This window comes from Symphalangus syndactylus, chromosome 5 (assembly GCF_028878055.3).
Source record: "Symphalangus syndactylus isolate Jambi chromosome 5, NHGRI_mSymSyn1-v2.1_pri, whole genome shotgun sequence".
In the NCBI taxonomy this organism is placed as follows: domain Eukaryota; kingdom Metazoa; phylum Chordata; class Mammalia; order Primates; family Hylobatidae; genus Symphalangus; species Symphalangus syndactylus.
In genome coordinates, this window is record NC_072427.2 from 135440433 (window position 1) to 135465296 (window position 24864).

Here is a 24864-nt window from a genome sequence, read left to right on the forward strand (position 1 = left end):
TTAGAAATAAAGAAGGAACATAATACATACTAAGTTTGGATGCTCCAAGTTTATAAAGCTGAAATTATCTTTTAAAAAATCTAAACTTTTGGCCTGGCACAGTGGCTCACACCTGTAATCCTAGCACTTTGGGAGGTCAAGGCAGGCAGATCACGAGGTCAGGAGATTAAGACTATCCTAGCTAACATGGTGAAACCCCATCTCTACTAAAAATATAAAAAATTAGCCGGGCGTGGTGGCAGGCACCTGTAGTCCCAGCTACTTGGGAGGCTGAGGCAGCAGAATGGTGTGAACCCGGGAGATGGAGCTTGCAGTGAGCCAAGATAGTCTCACTACACTCCAGCCTGGGTGACTGAGCGAGACTCCGTCTCAAACAACAACAACAAAAAAAATTTCATTTTTCTAAAAAAAGTACAAATTTTCAAAGTTGAATTAATAAGCATATACTTTTTAAAAGCTACAATGTCCAATCAAAAGCTTTTCAAAGTATTATTTTTCAAAAAGGCTAAGACATTCTTTCCAATGTAAAAGGAACAGATTATTATTCTTTTATTTTTAAAACATTTTTATTTTTATTTTTTTTTATTATACTTTAAGTTTTAGCATACATGTGCACAATGTGCAGGTTTGTTACATATGTATCCATGCACCATGTTGGTGTGCTTCACCCATTAACTCGTCATTTAGCATTAGGTATATCTCCTAATGCTGTCCCTCCCCCCTCCCCCCACCCCACAACAGTCCCCGGAGTGTGATGTTGCCCTTCCTGTGTCCATGTGTTCTCATTGTTCAATTTCCACCTATGAGTGAGAACATGTGGTGTTTGGTTTTTTGTACTTGAAATAGTTTACTGAGAATGATGTTTTCCAGTTTCATCCATGTCCCTACAAAGGACATGAATTCATCATTTTTTGTGGCTGCATAGTATTCCATGGCGTATATGTGCCACATTTTCTTAATCCAGTCTATCGTTGTTGGACATTTGGGTTGGTTCCAAGTCTTTGCTATTGTGAATAGTGCCGCAATAAACATATGTGTGCATGTGTCTTTATAGCAGCATGATTTATAGTCCTTTGGGTATATACCCAGTAATGGGATGGCTGGGTCAAATGGTATTTCTAGTTCTAGATCCCTGAGGAATCGCCACACTGACTTCCACAATGGTTGAACTAGTTTACAGTCCCACCAACAGTGTAAAAGTGTTCCTATTTCTCCCCATCCTCTCCAGCACCTGTTGTTTCCTGACTTTTTAATGATGGCCCTTCTAACTGGTGTGAGATGATATCTCATTGTGGTTTTGATTTGCATTTCTCTGATGGCCAGTGATGATGAGCATTTTTTCATGTGTTTTTTGGCTGCATAAATGTCTTCTTTTGAGAGGTGTCTGTTCATGAACAGATTATTCTTATGCTATAAAAACTGTTAAAAACATTAATAATTAAGTAGTTTTCTAGTTAATTTTATAAAGCTGCATAATCCTGATACCAGAATTTGAAAAAGATGTCAAAATACAAAAAAGGATGAAATTGTATTTTAAATATATTGTATTGAAAATTATGTTCAAGACTTGTTATAGAAAAATGAATTCAATGCCAAAGAAGTGTGAGATAATCATCCCCTGCAGAAATTCAACAATGTACACCATCATATTAAAGAATCTATGATTCTGCAGTTATAAGTGTTATCATTAACTCCACATATTCCAAAATTATTTGGATAGAAAACACATTTTTATATTACACTTATTAATATTTAAATGTTATATACCTCTAATGCCTGATACATAGTAGGTCCTCAATAATTTTGTTTGTTTGTTTGTTTTTACCATCTCTCATTCTGTTTTCAAGTGCTGAGCTTTCATACCATGGAGAGTGGATGGCGTTGATCTTCATGGTGACTATTCAGGCCTTTCCTAGATTAGTATGACTGCAGAGCTGACTAAAAATGTTGTTCTCGACAATGTAAAAGTAAAGGTACAGCTAGCAAAAGAGGGAGATGGAAGAGAGTTTGAAGACCTGGAGAGAAGTTAGGAAGTTCTAAGTTTTTCATTTTGCAAAATACACATAGTGACCTCTGTACTTAGTGACCTTACTATGTACAGGTAACAGAAGAAAAACAGGATTTGTGAATGACATTAGTACCAATCTATCAGAGTAGACAGTCAACAGACATTGCCCAAAGTTGTTAAATCAAGAGTAGTCATATGAGCATACATTTAAAGATGTGAAAGTGACCATCGAAAAAACCAACAAACAAGGCAGGCACAGTGGCTCACACCTGTAGTCCTAACTATTTGGGGGGCTGAGGCAGGAGCATGGCTTTAGCCCAGGAGCTCAAAGGCAACATAGTAAGACCCTTGTTTCTAAAAATAAAAATTTTAAAAAAGAAACAGGAAAAGAAAAGCCAACAAACTAAACTAGTGAGTAGTTGTTGCCTTTGAGGAATAGAAGTCAAGGTGGGGTAGAGGACTATTACTTCTCATTTCAAATTGTGTTTTGTTTTTTTTTTCATTTTTTAAACCATGTACATGTTTTAGTGTGTTAAAGCTTTTCTAATTGCCATGTCCAAATTTTGAATTTTAGCAGAGTTAGTGAAAGCCAGTGATTTAGGATGTAGATTAATGCAGGCACAACATGGCCTTTTGAACCTGATAAACTCCAGTTTAAGTCTTGGCTCTACCAACCGCTAAAACTCATTGGTTTTTGACAAATCACTAACTCTTTAAGCCTCAGTTTGTTTATCTGAAAATGTCAGTAATAATACCTTACACATAAAGCTATTTTAATATTTAAAATTGAGAATGTCTAAGGCATTTAGCACACAGAGGGTACTTAATATAAATTGTTGCATTTAATAAAATAGTGAATATATTATTACCAAGTACATGTCAATACTCAAGTATATGTCTCAAGTATATGTCAATTTATCTCTTGAATCTCTCTTTATGTACAAGTATAAGTATGTAATATTTAAGTGTAAATTCCATAAATGCTAATGGTCACAAAAGTTCTTCCAGCAGTTTTTAGAGGCTTCAGGTTGTTTGTTTTTTGTTTTTAATAGGAATCATGATGTAATGAAAGAACCCAGCATTGGCTTGCACATAGCCACATGGGGCAAGTCATTTAATCCAATTTAAGTCACTCCACCTATAAAATGACATTGCCGTAGCTCTACCTGTCTGAAGGTTATAGTGAATCAGATGTTTAGTGGGGATGCTGGTCACCTTTAGGGGCCATGGCTGCAGAATAAGAGAATAACGTTGCCATTGAACTTGGAGCAATTGTGGGATCCTACACATCAATCACAGCTCTACCTCAAAAGTTTGGTCGTGGAACTGAGGGAATATCCTTGACTTCTGAGAAGGAATTTGGTTTGTTGAAAAATAAAAATAAAAAACTAATCGTGCTTTCTGAGGCATAAAAAGTCTGCTTACCTCTGTCAAATGAATTTACTTATCTAAAATATGAGGGCTTCTCTTAGTAAATTCAATTTCCCACTAAATGATACACTCATTTGTTGTACTGCTGAGTTTAATATGCATAATTCCATTGTAAAATTACTGGTTGTGCATAAAAATATGCTTCCTTTAAATTGACCTTCAGTTCTTTCATAAAAAGATCATCGTTATTCATCCTTTGTGTTGTTTTTTATTTTTCAAGTTATTCAAGAATAAATTGGAAACTGTTCTGTTTGGAAATTTACTTGCAAAGAAGTTATTTTTCAAGGTATTGTGACAAAAATCCTTGAAAAATAAAGAGGATGTAGGAGGCAGGATGAAGAATTTGAAGTTTAATTATATCTCTACAAAGAAAACTCTTGACAAGTGTACTCACTCACCCATTCAGTAAATATTTATTATGGGTAAGATTCATACAGGGATGACGAAAAGGATTCTTGCTCACAAGCTAGCACAGAAGCAGCAGGCCTGAAGTAGGCCTACTGGAAGCTAAACTGGAAATAAAAATTTAAAAGTCTTTATTTTCAAAAATAGCAAAATATAAAACAATCGAGTATCACCAATTCAAATAAAATGACAAAGTTAATATACATTTAGAGAACATTTCCTTCTTTCTCCAATTCCAAATTTTCCATCTCCTTTTTTCACGTTCATATTTGCAAGATTGATATATAAAGGGAAAAATTAAAAGAATGCAAATGATTTTGGTTGTACTGTATGATCACTTCACCTGAAGGAGCAGTGGCTTGCACTTGTAGTCCTAATCCTAGCTACTGGGGAGGCTGAAGCAGGCACATCGCTTGAGCTCAGCAATTCGAAGGCAACATAATGGGGCAACGTGAATCAGGCAGCCATATTTTTGAGCTGGGCCTTCTTGTTGGATTTAGGATCCAAGAAATTCCTCAAACAGACTACTCTGGTGGGAGTGTCCTGTTGACGTGTGGTGAATGTTCTATTTTTTATTATTATTATACTTTAGGTTTTAGGGTACATGTGCACAATGTGCAGGTTTGTTACATACGTATCCATGTGCCATGTTGATTTCCTGCACCCATTAACTCGTCATTTAGCATTAGGTATATCTCCTAATGCTATCCCTCCCCACTACCCCCACCCCACAACAGTCCCCAGAGTGTGATGTTCCCCTTCCAGTGTCCGTGAGTTCTCATTGTTCAATTCCCACCTATGAGTGAGAACATGTGGTGTTTGGTTTTTTGTCCTTGTGATAGTTTGCTGAGAATTATGGTTTCCAGTTTCATCCATGTCCCTACAAAGGACATGAACTCATCATTTTTTATGGCTGCATAGTATTCCATGGTGTATATGTGCCACATTTTCTTAATCCAGTCTAACGTTGTTGGACATTTGGGTTGGTTCCAAGTCTTTGCTATTGTGAATAGTGCTGCAATAAACATATCTGTGCATGTGTCTTTATAGCAGCATGATTTATAGTCCTTTGGGTATATACTCAGTAATGGGATGGCTGGGTCAAATGGTATTTCTAGATCTAGATCCCTGAGGAATCGCCACACTGACTTCCACAATGGTTGAACTAGTTTACAGTCCCACCAACAGTGTAAAAGTGTTCCTATTTCTCCACATCCTCTCCAGCACCTGTTGTTTCCTGACTTTTGAATGATGGCCATTCTAACTGGTGTGAGATGGTATCTCATTGTGGTTTTGATTTGCATTTCTCTGATGGCCAGTGATGATGAGCATTTTTTCATCTGATCTTGTCAAAGATCAGATGGTTGTAGATATGCGGCATCATTTCTGAGGGCTCTGTTCTGTTCCATTGATCTATGTCTCTGTTGTGGTACGAGTACCATGCTGTTTTGGTTACTGTAGCCTTGTAGTATAGTTTGAAGTCAGGTAGCGTGATGCCTCCAGCTTTGTTCTTTTGGCTTAGGATTGACTTGGTGATGCGGGCTCTTTTTTGGTTCCATATGAACTTTAAAGTAGTTTTTTCCAATTCTGTGAAGAAAGTCATTGGTAGCTTGATGGGGATGGCATTGAATCTATAAATTACCTTGGGCAGTATGGCCATTTTCACAATGTTGACTCTTCCAACCCATGAGCATGGAATGTTCTTCCATTTGTTCATATCCTCTTTTATTTCATTGAGCAGTGGCTTATAGTTCTTGAAGAGGTCCTTCATGTCCCTTGTAAGTTGGCTTGATTTGGCTCTCTGTTTGTCTGTGATTGGTGTACAAGAATGCTTGTGATTTTTGTACATTGATTTTGTATCCTGAGACTTTGCTGAAGTTGCTAATCAGCTTAAGGAGATTTTGGGCTGAGACAATGGGGTTTTGTAGATAGACAATCATGTCATCTGCAAACAGGGACAATTTGACTTCCTCTTTTCCTAATTGAATACCCTTTATTTCCTTCTCCTGCCTGATTGCCCTGGCCAGAACTTCCAACACTGTGTTGAATAGGAGTGGTGAGAGAGGGCATCCCTCTCTTGTGCCAGTTTTCAAAGGGAATGCTTCCAGTTTTTGCCCATTCAGTGTGATATTGGCTGTGGGTTTGTCATAGATAGCTCTTATTATTTTGAGATACATCCCATCAATACCTAATTTATTGAGAGTTTTTAGCATGAAGGGTTGTTGAATTTTGTCAAAGGCCTTTTCTGCATCTATTGAGATAATCATGTTGTTTTTGTCTTTGGTTCTGTTTATATGCTGGATTACATTTATTGATTTGTGTATGTTGAACCAGCCTTGCATCCAAGGGATGAAGCCCACCTGATCATGGTGGATAAGCTTTTTGATGTGCTGCTGGATTCGGTTTGCCAGTATTTTATTAAGGATTTTTGCATCAATGTTCATCAAGGATATTGGTCTGAAATTCTCTTTTTTGGTTATGTCTCTGCTAGGCTTTGGTATCAGGACGATGCTGGCCTCATAAAACGTGTTAGGGAGGATTCCCTCTTTTTCTACCAGTTGGAATAGTTTCAGAAGGAATGGTACCAGTTTCTCCTTGTACCTCTGGTAGAATTCGGCTGTGAATCCATCAGGTCCTGGACTCTTTTTCGTTCGTAAGGTATTGATTATTGCCACAATTTCAGAGCCTGTTATTGGTCTATTCAGGGATTCAACTTCTTCCTGGTTTAGTCTTGGGTGAGTGTGTGTGTCGAGGAATTTATCCATTTCTTCTAGATTTTCTAGTTTATTTGCATAGAGGTGTTTTTAGTATTCTCTGATGGTAGATTGTATTTCTGTGGGATCAGTGGTGATATCCCCTTTTGCATTTTTTATTGCATCTATTTGATTCTTCTCTCTTTTCTTCTTTATTAGTCTTGCTAGTGGTCTATCAATTTTGTTGATCTTTCAAAAAACCAGCTTCTGGATTCATTAATTTTTTGAAGGGTTTTTTGCGTCTCTATTTCCTTCAGTTCTGCTCTGATTTTAGTTATTTCTAGCCTTCTGCTAGCTTTTCAATGTGTTTGCTCTTGCTTTTCTAGTTCTTTTAATTGTGATGTTAGGGTGTCAATTTTGGATCTTTCCTGCTTTCTCTTGTGGGCATTTAGTGCTATAAATTTCCCTCTACACACTGCTTTGAACGTGTCCCAGAGATTCTGGTATGTTTTGTCTTTGTTCTCATTGGTTTCAAAGAACATCTTTATTTCTGCCTTCATTTCATTATTTACCCAGTAGTCATTCAGGAGCAGTTTGTTCAGTTTCCATGTAGTTGAGCGGTTTTGAGTGAGTTTCTTAATCCTGAGTTCTAGTTTGATTGCACTGTGGTCTGAGAGACAGTTTGTTATAATTTCTGTCCTTTTACATTTTCTGAGAAGAGCTTTACTTCCAACTATGTGGTCAATTTTGGAATAGGTGTGGTGTGGTGCTGAAAAAAATGTATATTCTGTTGATTTGGGGTGGAGAGTTCTGTAGATGTCTATGAGGTCCACTTTGTGCAGAGCTGAGTTCAATTCCTGGATATCCTTGTTAACTTTCTGTCTCGTTGATCTGTCTAATGTTGACAGTGGGGTGTTAAAATCTCCCACTATTATTGTGTGGGAGTTTAAGTCCCTTTGTAGGTCACTCAGGACTTGCTTTATGAATCTGGGTGCTCCTGTGTTGGGTGCATATATATTTAGGATAGTTAACTCTTCTTGTTGAATTGATCCCTTTACCATTATGTAATGGCCTTCTTTGTCTCTTTTGATCTTTGTTGGTTTAAAGTCTATCAGAGACTAGGATTGCAACCGCTGCCTTTTTTTGTTTTCCATTTGCTTGATAGATCTTCCTCTATCCCTTTATTTTGCGTCTATGTGTGTCTCTGCACGTGAGATGGGTTTCCTGAATACAGCACACTCATGTGTCTTGACTCCTTATCCAATTTGCCAGTCTGTGTCTTTTAATTGGAGCATTTAGCCCATTTACATTTAAAGTTAATACTGTTATGCGTGAGTTTGATCCTGTCATTACGATGTTAGTTGGTTATTTTGCTCATTAGTTGATGCAGTTTCTTCCTAGCCTTGATGGTCTTTACAATTTGGCATGTTTTTGCAGTGGGTCTTACCGGTTGTTCCTTTCCATGTTTAGTGCTTCCTTCAGGAGCTCTTTTAGGGCAGGCCTGGTCGTGACAGAATCACTCAGCATTTGCTTGTCTGTAAAGGCTTTTATTTCTCCTTCACTTATTAAGCTTAGTTTGGCTGGATATGAAATTCTGGGTTGAAAATTCTTTTCTTTAAGAATGTTGAATATCGGCCCCCAACTCTCTTCTGGCTTGTAGAGTTTCTGCCGAGAGATCAGCTGTTAGTCTGATGGGCTTCCCTTTGTGGGTAACCGACCTTTCTCTCTGGCTGCCCTTAACATTTTTTCCTCATTTCAACTTTGGTGAATCTGACAATTATGTGTCTTGGAGTTGCTCTTCTCGAGGAGTATCTTTGTGGCGTTCTCTGTATTTCCTGAATCTGAATGTTGGCCTGCCTTGCTAGATTGGGGAAGTTCTCCTGGATAATATCTTGCAGAGTGTTTTCCAACTTGGTTCCATTCTCCCCGTCACTTTCAGGTACACCAATCAGACGTAGGTTTGGTCTTTTCACATAGTCCCATATTTCTTGAAGGCTTTGTTCATTTCTTTTTATTCTTTTTTCTCTAAACTTCCCTTCTCGCTTCATTTCATTCATTTCATCTTCCATCACTGATACCCTTTCTTCCAGTTGATTGCATTGGCTACCGAGGCTTCTGCAATCTTCGCGTGGTTCTCGAAACTTGGCTTTCAGCTCCATCAGCTCCTTTAAGCCCTTCTCTGCATTGATTATTCTAGTTATCCATTCGCCTAATCTTTTTTCAAAGTTTTTAACTTCTTTGCCATTGTTTTGAATTTCCTCCTGTAGCTCAGAGTAGTTTGATCTTCTGAAGCCTTCTTCTCTCAACTAGTCAAAGTCATTTTCCCTCCAGCTTTGTTCCGTTGCTGGTGAGGAACTGCATTCCTTTGGAGGAGGAGAGGTGCTCTGCTTTTTAGAGTTTCCAGTTTTTCTGCTCTGTTTTTTCCCCATCTTTGTGGTTTTATCTACTTTTGGTCTTTGATGATGGTGATGTACAGATGGGTTTTTGGTGTGGATGTCCTCTCTGTTAGTTTTCCTTCTACCAGACAGGACCCTCAGCTGCAGGTCTGTTGGAGTTTGCTAGAGGTCCACTCCAGACCCTGTTTGGCTGGGTGTCAGCAGCGGTGGCTGCAAAACAGTGGATTTTCATGAGACTGCAAATTCAGCTGTCTGATGGTTCCACTGGAAGTTTTGTCTCAGAAGAGTACGTGGCCAAGTGAGGTGTCAGTCTGTCCCTACTGGGGGGTGCCTCCTAGTTAAGCTGCTCGCGGGTCAGGGACCCACTTTAGGAGGCAGTCTGTCCGTTCTCAGATCTCCAGCTGTGTGCTGGGAGAAGCACTACTCTCTTCAAAGCTGTCAGACAGGGACATTTAAGTCTGCAGAGGTTCCTGCTGACTTTTTGTTTGTCTGTGCCCTGCCTCCAGAGGTGGAGCCTACAGAGGCAGGCAGGTCTCCTTGAACTGTGGTGGGCTCCACCCAGTTCAAGCTTCCTGGCTGCTTTGTTTACCTAAGTAAGCCTGGGCAATTGCAGGTGCCCCTCCCCCAGCCTCACTGCCGGTTGCAGTTTGATCTCAGACTGCTGTGCTAGCAATCAGTGAGTCTCCGTGGTCATAGGACCCTCTGAGCCAGGTGCAGGACACAATCTCCTGGTGTGCTATTTTCCAAGCCCATTGGAAAAGCGTAGTATTAAGGTTGGACTGACCCGATTTTCCAGGTGCCATCCGTTACCCCTTTCTTTGATGAGGAAAGGGAACTCCCTGACCCCTTGCACCTCCCAAGTGAGGCAGTGCCTCACCCTGCTTTGGCTCGCACACAGTACGCTGCACCGACTGTCCTGCACCCACTGTTTGGCACTCCCTAGTGAGATGAATCCGGTACCTCAAATGGAAATGCAGAAATCACCCATCTTCTTTGTCACTCATGCTGGGAGCTGTAGACCAGAGCTGTTCCTATTCGGCCATCTTGGCTCCACCCCGACGTGTGGTGATTGTTCTAAAGGCTACTAAATCTGTGTTGCAATTCCAAGTTTTCATAATTCTAAAGGATTATCCTTGATCATCTGACTTTAATATTTTGGGCTTAGCACTACAGTATTCCAAACTATAAATCAGCAACATTTGGAGAAAACAATATGATAAATAAATTATTTGTGTGGTTTACAGTAGTTGTTGATGACCTGCATGGTATTGAAATATACAGTTGAAGACAACTATAGGAGCAAACTGATCCGGTGAAATAAAGTAATGCAGAGACATTACAAATTATAGTAGCAGTTTAGTGTAACATTATAGGGTCAGGTTGGTATGGTGGAATGATAACTTTAGATTTATCCTGGTCTTAATCCTGGCTGTGCCCCTCCAAGGTTAAGCAGTGTATCTAACCTCTCTTAGCCTGTTTCATTTGTAAAATGGGGATTCAGATACTAAGAGTGCTATACAGATTAAGTAATACAATTTTTGGTGCGGCTGGTACATAGCAGAATTATGGGTTCCCATTGTAACCTTGAAAATCTCCTGAGTAAGTAAGGGTCCTCCTGTGCACTTGAAGGACTCTGTGGCCTCACTTACACTACAGTGTCGTTCACGTTATCTCTTCTAACCCAACTTTTCCTTTCATCTAGTCTTCTCCGGATTGTACCGGACTAACAGAATGCGGACAGAATTGGGTGGTGAGCCAGCAGTAGAAACAAGATACCTCACTAGGGTGATCTCTGTCTTAAGTCTGCTTTTCTTGGAAGGATTAAGCCTTTCTTTACAGCTATGGTGGAGGAAGAAACATGTACATAATAGGGCTAAAGATTAAAGATTTTTGACTGCTGAACCTACCAACCCACGTCAGAAGAGCACCAGGAAGTCAGGAAAGAAGAAACTCTTGGCTGGGCGCGGTGGCTCATGCCTGTAATCTCAGCACTTTGGGAGGCCAAGGCGGGCGGATCACGAGGTCAGGAGATCAAGACCATCCTGGCTAACACGGTGAAACCCTGTTTCTTCTAAAAATATAAAAAATTAGCTGGGCGTGGTGGTGGGCACCTATAGCCCCAGCTACTTGGGATGCTGAGGCAGGAGAATGGCATGAACCGGGGAGGTGGAGCTTGCAGTGAGCCGAGATCATGCCTGGGCAACAGAGTGAGACTACGTCTAAAAAAAAAGAAACTCTTGACTTTTTCAGTTGCAGAGAAACAGAGCTATCTGGCAGGCTGTCCCAGGGGGATCTCCCTGTGCAGAAGTCCCTAGGCCCTGTGATGTGGGCAGGTGGAGCACCAAAAGATACCACAGTCAGACTTCCCATCACTCATCCATCACTCTCCTTTCCTGTTGTAACACCTACATTTATTGTAGACTTTCAGAAATTCACCTTTCAAACATGTTTTAGGAACACATCATGTATATAAGTAGGAAGTTGCTTACATATATTAAAGTAGGGGCAGTATTATATTTAACAATAGTTTTAAATTCATTGAATTCATAAAAGAACAATAGGGCATGTTAACATCAATTTTATTATTTTACAACCATAGTCACTTACAGCGCCACACAAAAAGCACATGTAGATGAATAGCAGAAGAGCTATTAATTCAAAATTCTAATCCCCATATAATTTGCTGCTACACATTTCTATATAAATTATTGTATTTCAAAGAAAAGGAGGAGCTTAAAATGAAATCTTCCTCTCCATGTTCTGCTCCATCCTAAGATCATTATTAAAAGACACAGATGAAGACAGCTATGGGAGAAAATACTATATGAGTAATACTCGAAGGCACCCAAGGTATGAGTTAATTGTTAGCAGTATTTTCTTACTCTAAACACATTACACAGTTCAGAAATTACTTTAAATATAACCATGTGTGACAATAGAGACAATTGTTCTTCTAGGAGTACAGCTAATATATATCAATGAGCACAAGGCAAAATAAAGTGAAATAAGTAAATGATATAAAAATTTATATAAATTTAAAAGTTCAAAATTAGTTTTATCATCTGCATCTTCTGTTATATGTTTCAGTATATTTGTTATCAGTTATATTACCTAATGCCTAGGGCCAAAAACAAAGTAGCCATTTTTTGAAAGGAGAAAGAAATGACAAATTTAGAGCTCTTTTGATTACAATTTATTTGTTTGCAAAATGTCCACCAATTAGAAGACATGACTTCCAGTCATCATGTTTCTAAAGTTGGGTTTCCTTGCCTGGCCAGTAGTTGGGTTGTAGCAGATGATCACTTGTAGTGTAATTTTCCTTTTGGAATCTTGTAGACACCATTGTTGTTTCTCTCTTGGTTATAAAACTTCTGTGTTTTGAAACATAATTTTTCTTTAAAATGAAAAGTACTGCAATGCTTAGCAGAATTGACACTGTGCCCAGTATCACAGTTAGTCCCAGATATATATGTCTAGAAGAAGAGAGAATCTCTGTTATAATTAATGCAACAACCAACTTGAAAGAAAATTTAAAAGGTAGGTAATAATATCATTCTGATGGTTTTCTTTAAGAAGGTAGATTTGGTGGCTTATAAAAAAGACTGTTTTATGAATACTGACAGACCGTTGAAGGCAGTTTATAAAATAAAGCAATGTCTTAGTAGCACCATCATTTTTAGTTACTACTAATTACATAATAAGTTTCATCCTCTCTGTAAATTATTTCCTTAGACCAGGTAACCATATCCCTGTTTGCCTAGAACAGCCCCAGTTTATGATAGTGTTGGCCCAGTGTAATTTTAATAGTGCTCCTTTTCACTCTCAAAAGTACCCAGTTTTGAATGATAAATTATGTGGCCACCCTATCCTCAGACCTTTCCCAACTTCATTTCTTTGGAAAATTTGCATAAAGCAATGCTAACGGGAATTGCAGCTCTGAGTAAAGCAGAATGATTTCAGAATAAACCAGAGATTTAAATCAGTTTATTTCATGAGAAGCCTATAGTTCTATGCTTTGTCAGAAGATGCTAAGGTATTGAAGGACAGGTTGAATGTCTCATTCTGGTTACCTTGAAAACATACTCTCAATCTCTGATTGAGTTGCATTGTCTCCACATTACAGTTAATACAGCCTTAGCACAAATGTGAGGAAATCCTAAATTATACTCACAGATTGGGTCCCTTTCAAAGACCAAAATAAATTTCACGCATAGCATCAAAACCTATCAACTCAAACAAATTTATTTGAAATGGTGTGCCCAATTCACATCCTACTTAGATGGTTCAGTACCAAGTTTATTTCTCCAGAAAATGCTCAGCTTATACGTCTTTTAAACAATCTTTCTTGCTTTTAAGCCATTGAAGCATTGCTTTAAGCAATAAGGGACTAAATGTTTGATGAGCTGAACTGAATGACACCATAGTGAAAAAGCCACGCCACCCAACCCCCATATACACTCACCCACACAGAGAAAACCTTTTACTTTTATGCATTTCAAGTACTAGAATAATTGAACATTAGTTTGGCAATAAAAGCCGGACAGATTTAGAGCCAAATCCAACTCTTGCCCAGGGGGATTATATCTGACGTAAGTGGTACAGTTTGGCTTAGTTTGAAAAAGAATAAAATCAAACCCAAAATGTGACCTAAATTTAAATGCCTCTGAATTTCAGGGAAATACTTGCCCATTTGTGTGCATAAACTTTCAAAATTCTACTGTATTCTGAACACTTTTGTCATATTTTAAAAATGATTACTCATTTAAAATGGGGGTCAAGGTAATGAATAGGGACAAAATCAAAGATCTAATCAAATAATAATATAATTATTCTATGATTACAGATCACACTTTTTGATTAGACTATTCTTTACCTTACAAGCAGTGAAATGACATGAAAACTTGTTAGTGTCAGTGGCATTGTGTAAATCTGGGATGCTGTAGCAGTGAGATGCGGGAATGCTTTTGATTTGGTACCTGAAGACATTTGAATCATATAATCTGCATGATCCTCTACTTCCACATCTTTTAAATCCCCATTTGAGGCATGAAGTATCAATCAAAACTCCAAAATACACTGGAGCTGGGATTCCTGCTGTGAGAAAAACAAATAATTGCTGTTAAAAACATCTGCACATCTTTTTGTCTATGAACGATTATCTGAAACCACTTACTTTAACCTAATTACTGTTTTGGAGATGAAAGGCCATCAGTTACATGCTGAAATCTCCAAAACCTATCTCTCTAATCCAGTCTTTTCTCATAAGCTCCAGAATCATGCAGTAACCGCCATTTATTTATCTCCAGAAGTATGTCATTCAGTCACTTCAAACTCAACATGAGCTCAACTTCTTCCCCTACAGACCTGTCCCTTTATCAGCGGAAGCCCAGTCATTAAAGCAGACTTGTGAGTCATCATTGATCCTTCTTTCTCCTCTGTCTGGCTGTCATTATATTTAATCTATCCCTGAATCATACTGAGTCTATTAGGTATATCTTGAACACTTTCTCTTCTTTCCATTCCCACTGCCACTCCTACCCTAACTTAAAGCAACAGCCAATTCATGATTCCTTAGCTTCATTCATTAACCTTCTCGAATCTATACATCATACAGAGGTTGCATCGCTGAATTAAGTAGGTGACTTCCCAAGACATCTGTTCCAAAAGAAGAGTAGTTAACTGAATATTGGGTCTTTCTACTTTTGTGGCCTCACTTTGGGCAAGATTGTTGTCTTACATTTCAGACTCAGATTTTCTTGGATTTCTTTCAGTGACTAAAACGTTCTCTCCTCTTGTCTGAATGCCCTGTGTAGTTTCCTTTATCCCAAGCAATGATTTTCTCTTCTTCACATTCTTAATACACACTCACTTTTAAAATCCAAGTTTGAATGTTTTCCTTCAGTGTAGGCTATTTTGATAAACTAAACTGCATTAATTCTCATTGTTTTACATCTCATAAAACTTTTAATACTCCTGTAATAGCTTGTTGAATTGCCTTCTCTGCTAGACTGTAAGCTCACCATGATAGGAAACATGTCCTCCTTATTCATGCTAGAAACCCTAGTAGGTTCTCAGAAAATGTTAGGAATTTAATCCCTCCTTAGGGAGAAAAGGTATCTCTCATGTGCAAATATTAACGGAAGTATCTTAAGCAGTTGTTCATAGCTCAGTGTATATTTTATATGTTCTAAGTTGGTGGTTCATTAACATCGGTTATTTAGTCTGTGTAGACTTTGGGATTTCGTTTTTTAGTTAGTAGCCAATAGTTGAAAGCTAGATTTCATGTAAACTTGCACGCTTCTGAGTTCTCTTAAGAACTATGTTGTCTGGCAGTCCATGGTCATAGTTGGCTGGAGTTGAGCAGCAGCTGCCTCCATACCTCACTCCCATAACCGCTGCCTACACTTGGAGTCCACTGAGAGTCCATACAGCTTTCTCTCTGCCTACATCACTCATTTCCATCAACTGTCTGGTTGTTTCTGGCATTTGAGTTTTAACCTTTTTTATATATGTTTTCTTCTGTTATAAAATTGCTTTGTATGCTTATATCGAACAAAATAATCTCACTAAATTTTTAAAGTCATCTAAGAATATTTATGGCGCTTCTAAATTTCAGAGATTATCCATTTGTTCTTTGAAAACAAATGAAAATATTTAAAAATATTTCCTATGTAAAGGTTTACCTAAACTTTGCAAATACTCATGTAAATAATTGATCAATCCAGACTCATCAATGGCTGCTAAAATTTTGGGTGAAAGATTTTTGGGAAACAGAATGGTGACATAATCTTGAAGTGTCAAATTATAGATGACTTATTAACTGCAGAAGGATTTTTACAATGGAGAAAACTGGTGGACACCACCTTTGCCAAGGGACCAAAATTAAAATTCCATTGATGGTATAAACTGAATTGATGTGCTTCCTGATGTGATTTACTAAGCATCATGCAAATCACCTGTGTAGTATTGCCACCAACAATATTTTACCTGGACATACTCAAAAGCAAACAAACACATCCAATAGTTGGGATATTTTACAAAACAACTGGGTTTGCCTCTTGAAAAAATATGAATGTCACAAAAGCACAAAAAAATAAGAATAGGAATTTTTGGAGATAAAAAAGGTAACTAAACACAATATGTGGTCTTTGACCTTGGATCAAAAGAAAAAATAAAACGCTATAGAAGACACTATTGTTATAATGAAAGAAATTTGAATGAGGGATTTATTAGATACAGTAGCATATCAATGTTGAATTTCTGAAGTGTGAGAATGGTATTGTGGTTATATAGGACAAGTCTATATATAGACTTGCTCTAGTAGAAGAACACAAGTTGAGGGCTTTAGGAGTGAGGTGTCAGCATGTTCACTACTTATTTTCAAATGACTCAGCAAAATATTTATATGCTCAGAGAAACAGAGGAGAGTGATTTCTGGGTTTTGGACACAGTTGATAAATCCCAGTAAAAGTTATACAATTATTCATTGTAATTTAAATTTATTTGTAGATTTGAAATTTTCACAACAAATGGGAAAGAAAAAGGGAACTAAAACCTATGGATTAAAAAATATTTTAGAGATATATCACCTAAAATATATAGAGATATTTTAGAGATATAATTTTAGAGATATAATTTTAGAGATATAATTTTAGAGATATAATTTTAGAGATATAATTTTAGAGATATAATTTTAGAGATATAATTTTAGAGATATAATTTTAGAGATATATAGCATTTAGGTAAATGCTAAGATGCGTGTGAAGTTCAGGCTATGTCAGTCTGATCCCTCCATTATGAAGTTGCTCACCAGCTCCCATCTAAAGCTTTTAGCTGTTTTTAAGGTTACAAGACAGGATTTTTTTTTTTAATCTATGCTTCTTATAGAAAGTATTTGGGTTTTTCTCAAAAAAGGAATTTTCCTTAATTGACTAATTTGGTTACTTTGACATACAGTTAATAGAAGAAAGGCAGGATAAATGATTTTTTTCTCCTTTATTTCTCAATTTTCAGAATAATGACTTGATGTCCTGATATTCTCCAAATTTTTAAAGTGTCATTATAAACTCATGTGTTTTAATATATTCTACGTATTTCAATAAACTGCAGCCATTATTGTTACTACTGCTACTACTATTTTGAATTTCAATTTATCTCACCTTGAGGCCAATCTCCTCAAATTGGTTCTGTTCTCTTGTGATATGGCCTTTTTAGGCTTTGATAGCTTATTCATTTTCTAGTATAAAAAAAGTCCCATAATCATCTCATGCATTTTCTACCTTAGGCCTTGAATCAGTCATTTCTCCAAGGTGCCATATTCTTTTACTGCAAGATTATATTTAGATACCACAGATTAAGTGTTGTGGTGTTCATTTCTTCCGGGTTTCAAAGTTTCTAGAGTTTTCAGGAGATGGAACTATAAAATACACATTATTTTAAAATTAAAATATATGAGTTCATATTGATGTTTTAAGTTCAAATTTAAGAATGAGCTTTATTTAAATTCTTCTTGTTTTTGGATGGAGTCTTGCTCTGTCACCCAGGCTGGAGTGCAGTGGTGTGATCTCGGCTCACTGCAACTTCTGCCTCCCAGGTTCAAGCGATTCTCCTGCCTCAGCCTCCTGAGTAGCTGGGATTACAGGTACACACCACCACACCCAGCTAATTTTGTATTTTTAGTAGAGATGCGGTTTCACAATGTTGCCCAGGCTGGTCTCGAACTCCTGACCTCAGTTGATCCGCCTGCCTCAGCCTCTCAAAGTGCTGGGATTACAGGCATGAGCCACTGCACCCGGCCTTTGAATTTTTTTATTTTATACTTGTATCACTTTTCTATTTTACTAAAAATATTGATTCCAAGTAATATTAACATTTCAATCGCTTTATCTTAAGTATATAACAGTTTCAACATAAAAATATTGATATTAGTACTAATAATGACTATAAATCCAGTTTATGAAGATTTGGCAAAAAATTTTATTTTTTAAGGCATTTAAAGTTGTTCATGTATGCTTATTTAACCAATGTATGCTTATGTTAAACAGTTTCAGTTTAAGATTTGGTTATTTTAAATTTTATTTTCAATTATATCAAAACCTTATATAATTTCGATTAAACAATCATATAAAAAGCTACATTCACAAAGTCTTACTTCTATCCTGAACTTTATCCCTCTTCCCTTTCTTCTACAGGTAACCATTGTTTAAAATTAGTTTTTAGTTTATGCTTCCATTGTTTGTTTTTTAAAAAAGAGTAAAATGCCTTTGCACATGCATATAATATTTCCACCTTTCCACACATAATGCCAAAAACATCATACAATAAAAATTGTTCTCCATTTTGCTGCTTTTTACTTACTGGAGATCACTCGCTAACATTAGATAGATTTTCCCCATTCATCCTTACAGCTCTGTTATGTGTGTGTACTACGGTTTATTCAACCAGTCTCCTACTGATGGACATTTAGATCACTTCCAGGTTTTTGCTATTATAAAAAGTCACAATTATGGCACCTATTCATAATGATTAAATTTTATAATTTTTGCTAGCAAATTTTTGGTATAATTCTTAGAAGTAAAGATATTAAGTTAAAAGGTAAATCTATATATAATTTTACCAGTTATTGCCCAATAAAGAACATCATTTTCCCAACAGCAATGTGTAAACATAATCTATTTTTCCATACATTGCAAACAAAATTGGGTAATTTCTCAACCTGATAAGAAAGGTAGTTCTAACTTGGCTCTATTTATGAGCTAATTTGAGCATCTTTCTATATATTAAAAGGCAATTATATTTATTTTTCCATGAAAAATACACATCTTTTGCTCATTTTTCTACTTTGTTGCTTGTTTTTTTCTTCTAAAAACTTAGGTGTTTTCTTTATAATAGGAATATTAGCCAATTGTCTGTTACATAAATTGCAAGTTAGTCATTTGCCATTTGACTTTGCTTATGATACTTTTGCCAATTTCAAATATTATTTTTGTCAAATCAATTTTGTAAATCATTTCTTTATGTTGGAACAATTTTTGCTCTGTAGACTCCATCTATATTCCCAAACACGGGTAGATATGGGGGCCAATTCTTGCCAGGCATATACTACAGGCTCAATATATGACACTTTTCTAGCTAATACATATTTTCATTATAGAATTAGAGCCAGTCATGATGCCATATAACCCTATTTTTGTTTCTTTTTCAATGTTATCAGGATTCTATTATCTTGCAATACAACCATTTTATATCAAGATCTATGTAAACCAAATTTAATTTCAAATTTTTTAAGCTTTGAGTTTGTTTTTCTTTCTGGGTTGTTCCTTTCTGACAAATGGCAGTGAAATACTCAAAATTATTTTATTTTTTAATATATAAACTCTTTAAGGATAAAAACTTTGTCTCATTCACTGTTTTCTATAGGTTTTAACCAATATGTATTTAAAAATTTGGTAGTCACAAAAAACATTTCAATTACAATTTAAAGTATGACCTACTCAAATTTATTTGCTTGGTTTAAATAATACCTTATTTTTCTACCTAATGACACAAGAGATAAGCATTGAGAGTAACTCAAAGGAATTCTTTCCATTTTAATAACTGAAAAAAAATTATCTTTAGGCTTCAGCCTTTCTTATTAATTTCTGAGAGCTCTCTTGTTAAGGCCATGGATTTTGTAAGAACACACAAGTACAAGAAAAGGTAAGACTGTTAAACAAAAATTATGATTAATTTCACAAAATCTCTGTTATATCTGGAACACAAAATAGGCAATATATTTCTGTAACAAAAGAAGAAAGGAGGAAGGGAATAAAGAAATGAAGAAAGGAATAAAAAAGACTATGAACTTTGCCACCTACAACATATGTTTATGCATGGCAATTCTGTAAAAATATTTAGAAAAGTCTTCAAAATACACTTATGGTGTCTACCATAAATTAAAGCATAGGTTAAACTTACCAAGAACTCTTATTGCTAATGTGTAGATACCCAAGGCAAAAGACTTAAGCTGTGGCTTAATGCACCTAAAATCAACAAAAGCACCATTACAAGAAATATATAATCCATTAAAGCAAATAGAAATTTGAAGGATAATCTGCCTAACACACATGAAATCATGTTAGAATTCAAGTGCCATTTATGTTGAACCCATTGGTGTGCTAACATAGGGAGGGCAAAATACGTAAAAGCCACATTCCATTTCATGCAATGCTATAACAAGTTTATAATTAATATTTCTAGAAACTAAATCACCCATACATGCCATATTCACATGGTGCTGGTAAAGTCAAATTTAAGTTTAATCACCAAAATAGCAAAGATTCAGAATAAAACTCAAATTTCTAAGAAATTGTTAGAATTTTAAGCAACAATAAATAATAGCCAACAATTTTTATGGCTTTTTGTCTAAAAGCACAGGGCCAAAGTGATCAGAGTAGATATAATCACTGTGGCATGATAAAAGTTGTTGCTATGGGAATTTAAAAAAATCAGAGGCCAGGCGCGGTGGCTCACGCCTGTAATCCCAGCACTTTGGGAGGCCGAGACAGGCAGATCACGAGGTCAGGAGATCAAGACCATCCTGGCTAACTCGGTGAAACCCCGTCTCTACTAAAAATAAAAAAAAAATTAGCTGGGCGTGGTGGCAGATGCCTGTAGTCCCAGCTACTCAGGAGGTTGAGGCAGGAGAATGGCGTGAACCCGGGAGGCGGAGCTTGCCGTGGGCCGAGATTGCGCCACTGCACTCCAGCCTGGGTGACCGAGCAAGACTCCATCTAAAAAGTAAATAAATAAATAAATCGAAAAGTGCAAAAACACTTAAATAATAAGAGTGTCATTAATATGACTGTAAAGCTTAAACTGATTGGCCTATGAAATTTAATAGTAATAATCATGATGATATATAATAACCACTGAGTGTTAACCACAGTACTAAGTACTTCTTACATATTATATCATTTAGTCTCTGCTTTAAAAGAGGCAAAAAAAAAAAAAAAAAACATAACTTTTCTTCTTCAACCCAAGGGGGTCCTTCTGACATCAAAATTCACAATAGTTCATATGAGGGACTAGTGGTTAGAAAGATGCTTTCTGTGGTAAGTAACCTGATTCTACACTTGGCACAATACAAGATGTTTAAGAAGTAGCCACAGTGTTCTGGAAAGTCTAGGTCGATGTTTTGCCATTTTGTCAAACTCAGGCTGCCATTTGTAAATGTAACTATCTCATATTCTCCATGTTGTATTTCCCATGATTTGGTGAGAGCTGTTTTGAGAACAGCAGGTTTGTGGATAATAAGTTCTATTTTCTGTTTGTCATTCCTAAACAATTTCCATGCTAAAAATTGTGGGAAATTAAAAATGTATACAATACTTTAGTTAGTCTTACTTTAGAAAAAATTAGTATTCTTGAATATAAGAATTAATTTGAAAATCACCCAGTCCATCTCATAAATACTGATTTCTAGTAAATGTTGACTTTTCATGTTTAATAATTTTATCAAAATTTTTATTTTAGGTGATTTTTATCAGTTGTACAATAGAAATATTTGCAAAGCTAAAGCTAACTCAATTAGAATGAAAATATTATAACTGAGACTCCTGTTTTCAAAACTATTTTACAATTTGGATTCATATAATTGTTACAGATGTATGATAGGAAAATCAGTAAAAAAATTCGAGCACAAATTGTGTTTTAATAGGAGAAAAACCTATAGGGAAGTTGAATGAAGATATAAATACAGGAAGAAGGAAATATGTAATGCTTGTCACTGTTAAAGTAGTTGTCATACAATTCTGACCCAGGTGATGTTGGTTATCAAATCACTATTTTTTAGGTCCCATTAATTACATTAGAAAGTGACTTACATTTAAAACTGTTGTTTTTAAAATAAAAATACTTATAATATACCAGAAATCAATATTTAGTTACTATTTAAACTTATGATAAAAAATTTTTATGTGTCAATTTATAAATATGCAAGAAGCTACATACTTTTACAAATTTGTTTAGGGTTTTATAAGCAAAAATGGTTGAAGTCCTTGATATGGTCTGGCTCTGTGTTCCCAAATCTCATCTTGAATTGTAATCCAAATTGTAATCCCCGCATGATGGGAGAGGGACCTCTTGGGAGGTGATTGGCTCATGGTTGTGGCTCCCCCATGCTGTTCTTGTGATAGTGTGTTCTCACAAGATCTGATGGTTTTATAAGAAGCTCTTCCCTCTTCCCTCTGTACTTCTTTCTCCTGTGCCTTGTGAGGAAGGACTTGTTTCCCCCCCACGATTATAAGTTTCCTGAGGCTTCTCCAGCCATGCGGAGCTCTGAGTCAATTAAACCTCTTTGCTTTATAAATTACCCCATCTCGGGTATTTCTTTATATCAGTGTGAAAACAATAATACAGTCCTTAACATCATAGTTTAGGAGCCTCAATTTACCCAAAGCCACGAAATCCCCCACAGATAATTCCAGTCATGGCAAAAATATACAGATAAAGCAAAAAATATATATATCTCAAAATAATAAATTCTAACACTGTTGTCTTAGATGAGCCTTAAAATATTTTATAAATTATATTTCCCATGATTTGATGAAACTATAATCTAAAATGCATGTTACCTATGCTAATTAATATTATCACCAGCGTTAGAAGTAGGATACTATATTTATTAAGCAACTGTAGTGATGTAGGCACTAACATGGGCTTCCTAGACCAATAGTTTGCAAACATTTTTAACTAAGAAAACTTCTATTCAGCCACATTTTTGTATAAATACCCGAAGTGCAATACATGTAAAAGTGAAACAAGGATGTGGGACAAGTTCCTTGAAAAAAACTAAGGGGAATCGTAGATTCCACAGAAAAAAATTTAAATCATTGCTCGAGATGATTGTGTCTTATATTAAAATTAGAATAGGGAGAATCAGTACTCGCCTCAGAAGTAATATGTATCCAGGTATGCCACCTAGGGATAAAGTATAGGATGTGATGACTGAAATTACAAGGAAATACAGAAACATTTGGGGACATCCATTGTCTTTCTGACATCTTCCCACTATGCCTGAGGAATTTCCGGATTTAGAAGCTGAAATTCCCACACAAGTGCAGTTGTAAAATATCTGTAACACAATAGGGAAAAGTCCAATTATTTCAGTAACATTTAAATAAAGTTAAAGACAGTTATTTTAAAAAATTTTACAGTACCGTAGCCACGCATTATGTAAACAATGAGGAAATATTCTTTATTTTTTTGTATTACAGTATATTGAGCAAAGCAAAATCTATATAGATACAACATTTCATTATCTAAAGAGCAGATGGTCGATCTACAAACTACTAATCTTATACAACAATCTCCCGGCAAATCCTGCCTAATCTAACCATACCTTACCTCCTTCACCACCACTTCCAAGTCTAAGTAACCATTATTTCTTGCCTAGATTGTTACAATGCTCCCTTTGTGCTCAACTTGTTTCCAATCTTATCTAGCTAGAATCTGTTTTCCACCCAGTAAGTAAAGTGAACCTTTAAACATGGCGGTCAGCCTGTATCACTACCCTCAACCTGCCAGTGGTTTCTCATTGTACTTGCATGAAACCCCCACATCCTTATAACAGTTTACACTTTCTCCATCGTGTAGCACCTGGATGCCACTCTAATCTCACCATTCAGTGATCTTCCCTCTCTTCTTTTGTGTAAGCCGCACACATGACCTTTGCAAAGGCCCCATTTTGCCCTTTCCAAACTTCCCCTCAAACCTGGCAAGTTCATCCATGCCTCATGGCCCTGCTATTTTCTCTGCCTGGGCAGCTCTTCTCGGTGATTACACAGCTGGCGTCCATACTTTAGTTCTCTGTTCAGAGGTTTTAGTAGAGACCTTCCATGACTATCCACTAAAAAAAAAAAAACTCCCATCTCTCCATCTTCTTATTCTAATGTATGTCTTTTTTTTTTTTACAGTGCTTCTTACTACCTATCAGGATATCCTGTATTTACTTATTTTTAAAATATACTTTCCCAACAGAATGTAACCTCCATGAAAGCAGAAACTTCTGCTTTGTTATTATGCAGCTGGGGAATGGAATAGGCTGTCATTTTAGGCATTTGATAAAACTTAGTTAAGTAAAGGGGAACAATTTGAGGATATGACATAATTTACAGTGGCTATGAGAAAAAAATAATTATGGTGCATAAAACTCAACTAAATTTTGACTGAAGAGAGACAATTTGTATAACCCCTCAATAGTTTATTTCTGTAAATTTTATTTATGAATGCGTATATATGTTATTTTTAATCACAAAAGAGTTTGTGAGTTTTTAGACAACAAATAAAGCTGGCATTTACTTTTCTAGAAAAAGTAGTAATATAGATTTTTTGTAATGTCAAGTTGAAAGCTTTGAATCTTAGTTCTGGTTGCTCACTAGATAAATGAGTTAAGCAAGTCCTTTGTATCTCAGTGCCTCAGTTCTCACATGAAGAAAATACTGAAAATAATGCACATTATTTCAGGACCATGAGATTTAAATGTAATTTTGTTCTTTTAACACCACTCTTTAGCCTTTCCTTGTAATGTCTTTTATAAATGGTAGCTCTCATTACGAAAAACCTTCATGTAGCTGTGAGCAAAAATAACAGTAGCTGAAAGAAAAATAACAAGGGAAGAAAGCAAAGAAGAAAAGAGAAGCATGAAAACGTATTTCAGATGAGTAGGTAGTCTTATTCATTGTTGCTAGAAACCAATCCTTTCTGCTGTAAATAAGTCAAAATAATAATACAATGAACAGAGTAAATTAAAAAACTGTATATCGGTGGATATACAGCCTAAGTATTCATATCCAGTTGATAAGGATATATAAATAAATGAGATATATGTGTGGTCTAATTTTCTGCCCTCTAGGATTGTCAAATAAAGGCAAATTTAATCAGTCACAAATAG

General features: G+C 36.2%; 1 protein-coding gene across 5 annotated transcripts in view; it reads right to left on the bottom strand.

Moving 5' to 3' along the window:
- Nucleotides 1–11322: 11322 nt before the first annotated feature.
- The window catches only part of SLCO1C1 (solute carrier organic anion transporter family member 1C1), a 57253-nt gene continuing 43711 nt past the window's right edge, over nucleotides 11323–24864 (bottom strand). For 3 of the 5 annotated variants that reach the window (XM_063640755.1, XM_055280439.2, XM_055280440.2), the window contains 4 exons: nucleotides 22862–23046; nucleotides 19890–19954; nucleotides 13807–14027; nucleotides 11323–12406 (listed from right to left, as the gene is read on the bottom strand). In XM_063640755.1, the coding sequence (XP_063496825.1) occupies nucleotides 12233–12406; nucleotides 13807–14027; nucleotides 19890–19954; nucleotides 22862–23046 (645 nt within the window). In that variant the 3' untranslated portion in view covers nucleotides 11323–12232. The remainder of the gene's footprint in view (nucleotides 12407–13806; nucleotides 14028–19889; nucleotides 19955–22861; nucleotides 23047–24864) is intronic. The other 2 variants (XM_055280438.2, XM_063640756.1) reach the window with 1 other exon arrangement.